The 9,196-nt window shown below is 32.3% G+C and overlaps 1 protein-coding gene across 1 annotated transcript; it reads left to right on the plus strand.

Annotated features, from left to right (window-relative positions):
• Nucleotides 1–1,657: 1,657 nt before the first annotated feature.
• On the plus strand, nucleotides 1,658–7,204 carry LOC144568679 (aquaporin NIP2-1-like). The gene is made up of 5 exons (XM_078319050.1): nucleotides 1,658–1,923; nucleotides 2,071–2,295; nucleotides 6,050–6,244; nucleotides 6,378–6,439; nucleotides 6,680–7,204. The coding sequence occupies exons 1-5, from the start codon at nucleotides 1,777–1,779 to the stop codon at nucleotides 6,969–6,971; spliced, it is 921 nt and encodes a 306-aa protein (XP_078175176.1). The 5' UTR covers nucleotides 1,658–1,776; the 3' UTR covers nucleotides 6,972–7,204.
• Nucleotides 7,205–9,196: the final 1,992 nt, after the last annotated feature.

Here is a 9,196-nt window from a genome sequence, read left to right on the forward strand (position 1 = left end):
AAAACTCATATATCCCACAATTAATTTGCTAATCTCCACATATATACCCAAGTTTGAAATAGAAAATGTATAAAAACCTAAAAGAGAGATTTAGGGTTTATAAAATGAGCCGAATTAATGGTGCTCCATCTAATATCAAACTTGAGAAAAAAGATGATCGATCAATTAATGAACCTGAGAAAAGAAGGGAGATAGCTGATTAATGCCCAGTAAGATAGCTGCTGCGCTAAGTAATGGAGGCGAGGTCTGAGGATGAAAGAAAGGCGATTCTGTGATGAATCGGACTTAGCAATGCCTTTAAATGAACTATCAAGATCGGTTCCTAGCTTAGAACCGATCCTGATACTATCAAGATCGGTTCCTAGCTTAGAACCGATCCTGATACTATCAAGATCGGTTCCTAGCTTAGAACCGATCCTAATACTTAATAATTAGGATCGGTTCTTAGTGTAGAACCGATTCTGATAGTATCAGGATCGGTTATAAGCTAGGAACCGATCTTGATAGTGCATGATCTGTGATTTTATTAGTTTTTAGTATCGGTTTTAGTGTTAAAACCGATCCAGATAGGTATTAGTATCGGTTGGTTAGTGCAGCCGATCCTGATTCCAGTTTTTCCACTAGTGAATAGTTGAGCGAACCCGGCCAGCTGGTACTATTTTGGATGTTTGGACTTAGAAGTTAGAAGGCATGGAATATTTATCTCTTTTTATCTTATAGGAATATGGGGTGGGGGCAACTGTGCTCCTAGAGCCACACTGGCAGTTGTCTGGCACGCAGGGAGTAGTCACATGTAGATCCAAGTCATAATATTAATTACTTGTATATATGCTTCCTAGATCCTGTGTATCTACCATCCATAAGAACCAAACATGAGTTTAAATTATCTATATATACATAAATGTATTATTATTTTATGTTCTTTACCATTTTTTCACTATTTTTCTGAAAATGGGAGAAAAACATTATTCTCGATGGTCCAGAATTTTAATATCGGGTGATTTTCTACTCATTTAAAAATCCTAAAAATTTCTAAAAGATGTAAATTTGATCTGCAATTACATTTTTATTTGGAGATTATATGTTAAGCAGTTTGAATCTATTATTTGGATTTTGAAAATGAAAATATATAGACTAATAGCATGAACTGATGTCCACATTGCAAAGTACCGTAGCCTAACTACTCTATTATTATTATTATTATTATTATTATTATTATTAGTATCCAACAGCTCCCATACGAATTCTAACTGGAGCCTTGTAGTACAGTTTCTATATAACCGTATATGTTGCACTTACTGTGATAATTAACAAGTCTTGCCATATTATTTAATTCAGACCGTACGATTAACATAAGATAGGCCAGCACTACAACAAAGTAAACACTTTTTGCGAAGGAAAAAAATGCATTTATGACGGTCGTCCGTCGCAAAAAGTACTGTCGCAAAAAGAAAAATCTGAACAATGAGAGTAGTCCGTCGCAAAAAATCACTTTTTTATCCTCGCGAAAAGTGTCTCATTCTTGTTGTGCAAGTCGCAATATGCCGTAGTGACAACAGAAGTAAACTAGCTAGTTACTAGTTAGTAAAGTCTTCTATAACTGAGATAGCCCATATATATAAAAGAAAAAATAAAGATTATAAAAAAAAAATTGGTTTAAAAAAGATTATAAAAAGTTGAATATTATATGCAAATTGTTCCTCTATAAAGAGCAGCATTGAGCAGGTGAGGCCCTTAGAACCAGCAAGCAACCGGGATCAATAAATTGAAGAAGAAATGGCTTCTAACCTCCGTGTCCCGAGCTTCAGAAACGAGATCCACGACATGGATACGGTTCAGACGGCCGCTACCTATAGACCACCAGTACCACCATCACCTTCGGCATCCATCACGCTGTATTACCCTCCGAATCTCTTCAAAAAAGTATGTACATGCATGTTTAATTACTCGACTTAATTTTTAAACAAAAAAAGATAGTTTTACATAATTTCTATTCAAGCAAATGACATACTAATTTTGTATCAAGACGCTTACTGGATTCTACTTTTTGTTGTTTTGGTTGAAATTAAGGTTATCTCTGAGATAATCGCTACGTTTTTGCTGGTGTTTATGACATGCGGTGCGGCAGGGATAAGTGCTGCCAACCCTTCACGTATCTCTCAGTTGGGACAGTCTGTGGCGGGAGGTCTCATTGTGACGGTCATGATATACTCTGTTGGTCATATCTCTGGCGCACACATGAACCCAGCAGTTACTCTTGCCTTCGCCACATACCGGCACTTCCCTTGGATGCAGGTTTGACTTGTTTCTCTCTTAAAAATCCTTAGATCTCTCTCTAGCTTCTCTCTCTTATGTATTAATGAGGAAGCAACTAGGCTCACAGTTAGCCAAATTAAGGGAATTAATAAAGGCATACCAGAGAAACACAGCTTTCAGTTGAGGAATTAATGAACTTCTCTTAAAATTCATTTTAGGCAACCAAAAACACACCTTAATTTGCACTATTTTTCTGGTTGATGTTTTCCATGCAGATAATTTTTATGTGAATCTCTAAACATCATATAAAAAAAATACTTTGGTTAAGTAATTAATTATCTTTAAAAATGAACTAAGTCTTGCCATTTAAAAATATTATCTTGATAAAAAAAATAACATATCTGATTATATAAATTATATATACTGCAAATTAAGCATGATTCTTATAAATTTTTTTTTTTTGGGCCTACCACTGAAATGGCCATTAATTACGTGTAATATCCAATGTTTCCAGTACGTAGTTCGTTTTCAAATTATCTTATTTTGACATTAATTAATAGCCATAATTAAGAATCATCTCTCCTGTTATATTTTCTAGAATAATAGTCACCTTCTGTCCAGAGTCATCCTTTATTTAAAATTATATAGAAAAGGCTCATAAGTCATGTATCAGTAATTTTATATATATATAGGAGTTGAAATCATGAAATTTGAGGTCATCTTATATATATAGTACCTCATCAGTTTAGCTATTAGTTTGTGTTTTAGAGTTATCAAAATTGAAGTCGGATAGATCAGAATATTAATAATAAATTTTAAATTTTGTTCAGGGCTAGAGTATTCAGGATTTAATTAAAACAAAACTTCACGTAGATGCCACACATATTAATTATTTTCATAGTGATGTCAAGTTGTCAACTAACTTCATATATACTGTCTTCTGAAAAGATATCTTAAAAAATTAATTGATTAATTATATTATTCTCATATATATATGTTTGGATGTAGTGAGAATAGCGAGAATAGCGGGAACAGTGAGAACAGTGCTATTCCGATCCATCCAAACATACTCAATAGCGTTGTTCTCGCTGTTCTCGCTATTCCTGCAAAAACATGGAATAGCAAACTACTCTCCCAAATGTTCAATCGTTGTTCTCGCTATTCTAAATGTTCAATCCAAACAACATTCCGAATAGCTTTGAGTTAGCACTATTCTTAAATAGTAGCTATTCTAATTATTCTTAACCTACTATTCTTAACAGTAGTTATTCTAACTATTCTCTAGTGCATCCAAACGTACATGATTTTAAACTTCCAACTGGCAGCAATTGTCTCCAGAGAATGTATTATATAAAACCAAACATGGCTGTCATGCCACGGTGTTTTTTATACTACCAAGTCCAAGAATAAACCTCGATATTTTATTTTAATCCAATTCAATTATTTTTCTTTTTTGAGAAAATGGCATGCCACCAGTTCTATTAGAATCTAAAATAAGTTGGTACCAGTTTTAAAGAATCTTATAACTGAACTCCATACCATCAAAAACTTCACATAAAAACATCACAAACAATCACACAATTAATATCATAAAAGAATCCAACAACATAATAACCAATCGACCACACCATGCATATTTTGTTAATCATTTCAAATCAAATCTTCAGTACACAAAAGCAGACATACTGGTACCAACACTCTATCCTGTACCAGACCTTCTTCCACCTGAACCTCCAATCATAACTAGACTGCATTTGTTTGGATGCACTACTCTAGAATAGCTATAATAGCTACTATTTGAGAATAGTAGATGAGAATAGTGATTTTTGGAAGAGTGTGAGAATAGTGTTGATGTGATACTATTTAAAATGTTGTTTGGATTGAACATTTAGAATAGCGATGGAGTGATTGAACATTTGAGAGAGCACCAATTGCTATTCCGACTTTTTGTAGGAATAGCGGAACAACGCTATTCTCGCTATTCTCAGTACATCCAAACATAAAATTAGGAGGTAAGATTAATTGTAGCTTAAAATGAAAATCATTTTGCCGGGACTAACACTAAAGAAGCCAATTTTATAATAGCTGCCCAAACTTGTGACAGATTTACATCTACCCCCTTAAAAGTAATTCTATTCTATTCAATCCATATTGATCATAATACCGTCCCTCTAACTAAGTCGAGTAATTTACTATCTTTCAATTCAATCAATGATATATTCCATAATTAATGTATTGTACGGCAATCAGAAGAAAAAGTATTCTAATGTGCAATCCAACTCCATATATTTTGTGAATTTAAGAAATTAATATCCTAGTTCTACTTTATATACACATAAATATCTGTCATCTAGCTAATACAAAATTAAAAGGGTTGCCGAACAGCAGCAAGTATATATATAAAAAAAAAAAAAAAAAATTGTGCCAATCTGGTGCAAATATGATAAGATATCATCGGGGGCTAGTTATCAGGAACACTCTTATCTCTTAATTAATTAAACATGCAATATCTTACATGTTAGAAGCCAAAGAATAAAACAAATAATGTGCCCCCACCGAAAGAATCAATTAGACACAGCTTTGAAAAAAAGAACCAGTGCCAATCAAGTTGACGCAAGGAGAAGAACATCAACCAATCCACTAGTTATTTTATTTTATTGCTGTTGTTGTCAGGACTCAGGAGACTTGATTTGTGGGCCCACTCAAACAAATTCATATCCTATCATAACTCAGGAATCGGAACCTATATATGATGAGATGAGGGAGGCTAAATAAAACAATGAGGCCCCAATCATACTACTAACAAATATTATAAATAAAACAATGAGGCCCCATCATAATTACTAAACAACCAATGTCATGAATTCATACATGCACAATTGTAGATTGCAATTGACAATCTTAATTAACTTGCACCTCTTACATTTGTTAATTATTTAACTCGTTGGAGTTTCAAATTTGCTGTGAAACTATGTTGCTTTATATTTTACAAAATACTATTTTTTATATTTAGTTTTTATGGAAATATATATAATTAAAAAAAGTCAAAACTAGAAGTACGAAAAATTTAAACTAGGAAATAAAAATGTGTAAATATTAAGAAATTTGAATTTGTAAATATCACATAATAATAATATTGATTAATTACAAACATAATAATTTTTTAGTTTTCATATAGTTTCAGTTATGTTATTTTTCACAAATAAAATTATTATTTTCACAATTCAACAACTACATGTAGTTTTGAAAATTATGGCTTTCATTATTTTCAAAAACTAAAAATCCAACTATTTTCTTTGTCATTGAATTCTAAGTTTCAAAATTTTAAATATTACATTATGGATTTATAATTGTTTATTTCCATAAAATTAAATTTAAATTTAGATTCAAAGCAACACAATTTGACATCTGAAATTGAGAACTTGATGCAATTACAAAATATCCAAAATTTGAGAGGTGCAAATTTAATATTTTGTGCTTGATGTTTTTAAAGCATCGTCCATTTGACACTGTATTTTGATTAAAATATAATATTTTGCAAATAATATTATAAATATGAAACTATAATTTCTGAACTATAAAAATTGAAAGGTAAAATTGTAAAACTATGAAAAAAAATGCGTAAGTGAGAGGAAAGGAAAACAGAAGGAGAAAGGGAAGGATAAATCATTTTTTTTCAACTTTTGAAAACGAATGATATTTTCTAAAATTTTCTGAATATGTACCAGTGTTATGCAGTAAATAAAAGAAGTATAAATTCAGCAGTTACTAAAGAAAAAGGAAAATACTGCAGGTGCCTTTCTACTGGGCAGCTCAATTTACAGGAGGAATAAGCGCCGCATTCTTACTGCGGGAAGTGATCCACCCAATCACAGACATCGGGACAACCACTCCGTCCGGTGCTGACTGGCGTGCATTCCTCATAGAAATTATTGTGACCTTTAACATGATTTTTGTCACCTTTGCTGTTGCAACTGATACAAGAGCGGTCAGTGCCCTTAATTGCTGTACTAATTACTTGTTGTAATTTTCGTTGCTTATCTTCATTAAATTTTTTTTTAATGCTTATGTAGTTGAGTAATTTATTGATATGATTAATTGTATGATTTGATCGATGGCAGGTAGGTGAGCTGGCAGGAATGGCAGTAGGCTCTTCAGTCTGCATAACCTCAATTTTTGCTGGGTAATTTAATTTAGGATTAGTTTATGGGACATTAATTTAGTAAAGTTGCTTCATATCAAATATATAATTCTCTTCTGGTAAGTCATATGCCAGATCAGACACTAATCCCATACTTAAAATGTAAACTGCACAGCACTCAATATATTAAGTACTAAAACAAAAGAACAATAACCAAACAATTAAAAGAGTACATAAATTATGGAGTATAACAGTAAAAGCATATAAAATGAGGAAATGCAGGGCGATATCAGGAGGATCCATGAACCCGGTTAGAACCCTAGCACCGGCACTGGCAAGCAGTATCTACAAAGGGCTATGGGTCTATTTCATAGCCCCACCAATCGGAACACTATTAGGTGGCGGTGCATACACCTTTATCAAATTAAAAGATAAACCTATGGGGTCCAGCCTAGGGGGCTCCAGCACTCAGAAGTTATCGTCGTTCAAGATTCGACGCATGCAGAGCATGGGAAAGCCAGTTCCTGACTATGAAGAGGAAGATGCCCAGACGACCAACACTGTGTCTGTGTGAAAATTTGAGAATTTGATGGGGCTTGCATTGCAAAATTAATTAGTGGTTTGGGTGTATGGGGACTAGCTAGGCTAGACTCTTTTCCTTTTTTTTTTTTTTTTATTTGCCTTTGCTTGTTTACTTTTTCTTGGTTAAAATTTAGCTGGGAAAAGTACATATCCGTACAAGTACAGTACTCCCATCTTGTATAATCCTGTACTCCCATCTCGTTTAATAAATGTCATTTTCTTTTTTTTCTATTTGCCTTATAATTAATTTTGCTTGTTTACATATTTTTCTTTGTTAAAATTTAGCTGGGAGGTTACAAACTTTTAATTCTGTACCAGCATTGTACTACTACCATCTTGTAGAATTCTATATATTTGCTTTAAGATCTCGTTTAATCAAATGTCATTTTCTTTATGCATTCCTCTGATTTCTTTTTATCACTTAATGTTAGAGCCCATGTCTGGGGTATTTTATCCGAGAGATTGGGCTCATAATTAGATTATTCTGGCCCATCTAATCTAAGCTGTGAATAATTGGGCTTAAAGATGGGTTGGGCTATTATACTAAATTGCATAGTCTTGCATATCCAGATTATCCAATTTTAAATCCGAAATTGATGGTTGGATCACTCTTGACCCTTTTCAATAAATCCATATTAATCCACTTAATAATATCTTAAGATGTCAATTTGGTGGGGAGGGAAGGCTAGGTGAGGGTACAGAACTACAGATTCATTTTTATATGTTCCACAAATTTATAAAAAGAGAGAGAAGCAGAAATTTTCATCTCTTCTACCCTCCCAACAAGTAATCTTGTCACCCTTCAAAATGAAGTTTAGAGAATAAATCAGATTTAATAATATTTTCTATCTCATTCTACAACCTTCGATCCTCTCTTTTTATTTTCTCTGTGGAGCATGACCTAAATCTCAAATTTATTCCAAGCACAATTAATGTCAGTGCGTGGGATCGATCTGATACTGATAGCATATGACCATTATCAGCAAAGAATATTCATTAAAAAATTACCCGAATTTGAGGAGGCCCTTAATAATTACCGGAATGAGGCCGATCAGACTGAAATAAAATAATCAATTGGCTATTGAGTCAGGACCGACATGCATGATTGCACAAAGCTGACAAGAATTACCAGTATAATTTGAGTATCAAACTATCAATATTATATTATATCTTCTATTATGTTTTGTTATATATATATATATTATCTTATGTTATGTTCTGATCATTTTATTTTTGTCTCAACTGTTGTTAGTTCTGCTCCTTTCAATTTGTCTTTTACAAGACAACTAATTAACAGGTGCATATCTACATCTACATGAATGGCATGTTTAGTTTTAGAATTTAGATATTTTTTATTGGCACCAACTTTAGAGGCTAAAATTTTATGGAGATGGTCTTCTTCTAATTCTTTTCTTTGGTTAATTAGAAAAGATTAAACCTTAACTAGAGCTAATTTAGCTAAGCGAGGATGGGAAGGATAGCCTAACTGTCTTTTTTGCGACTCTCTTGAAACAGCATAACATCTTTTTGTTAGTTGTTCTTATGTATTTACTATTTGGTCTTGGATTGCTCAATATAATAACTTTATTTATGTTTGTAAGACTTCGGAAGATTTGTGGTTTATTGATGCTTCTATCCCGTTTAAAGATCGATAATTGATAGAGTTAGTAAGAGGTGTTGGTCTAGGGTTTAGGGTTTAGGGTTTAGGGTTTATGTAATTAAATATATTAATGTTTTTTTTTTTAAGTTTATGAGTTATAGAGCTTAATTTCTTTGATGCATTGATGCACAATTAATTAAATGACATTCATTCTTTTAATTCTTTTAATTCTTTTAATTGTTATTAATAAAAATAAATGGTAATAGCTATTCATTTGGTCCACATATTTTATTGACATGAATAGCAATTATTATTATTCGTTGATGCTATCCACGTAATAGCTTGAGCATTCATTTTTGAACGTTATATATTTTTATTACGGTAAGAGAATGAATGGATATTTTAATTGTCATTAATTTATAATTGTGTATATATATGTTATTTGTCTATAAATAATACATAATACTTGAAGAGCTTATTATTCAACAATTCACATACATATGGAATCAGGATTGGTTATATACGCATATCAGTATCGGAATACAACCGATCCTAATGAAGGCGATACTGATTGTTACATTCCGAAATTTTAAAACTTGATTAAATTGATAAATCGA

Source organism: Carex rostrata, chromosome 17 (genome assembly GCF_964058835.1).
Source record: "Carex rostrata chromosome 17, lpCarRost1.2, whole genome shotgun sequence".
In the NCBI taxonomy this organism is placed as follows: domain Eukaryota; kingdom Viridiplantae; phylum Streptophyta; class Magnoliopsida; order Poales; family Cyperaceae; genus Carex; species Carex rostrata.

Bases quoted from the DNA above. Each gene is read 5' to 3' on its own strand.
- LOC144568679 (XM_078319050.1), top strand. From the start codon at position 1,777: ATGGCTTCTAACCTCCGTGTCCCGAGCTTCAGAAACGAGATCCACGAC. The intron at 1,924-2,070 runs GTATGTACATGC...GTTGAAATTAAG, and splicing joins CTCCGAATCTCTTCAAAAAA to GTTATCTCTGAGATAATCGC. The intron at 6,245-6,377 runs GTCAGTGCCCTT...GATCGATGGCAG, and splicing joins TTGCAACTGATACAAGAGCG to GTAGGTGAGCTGGCAGGAAT.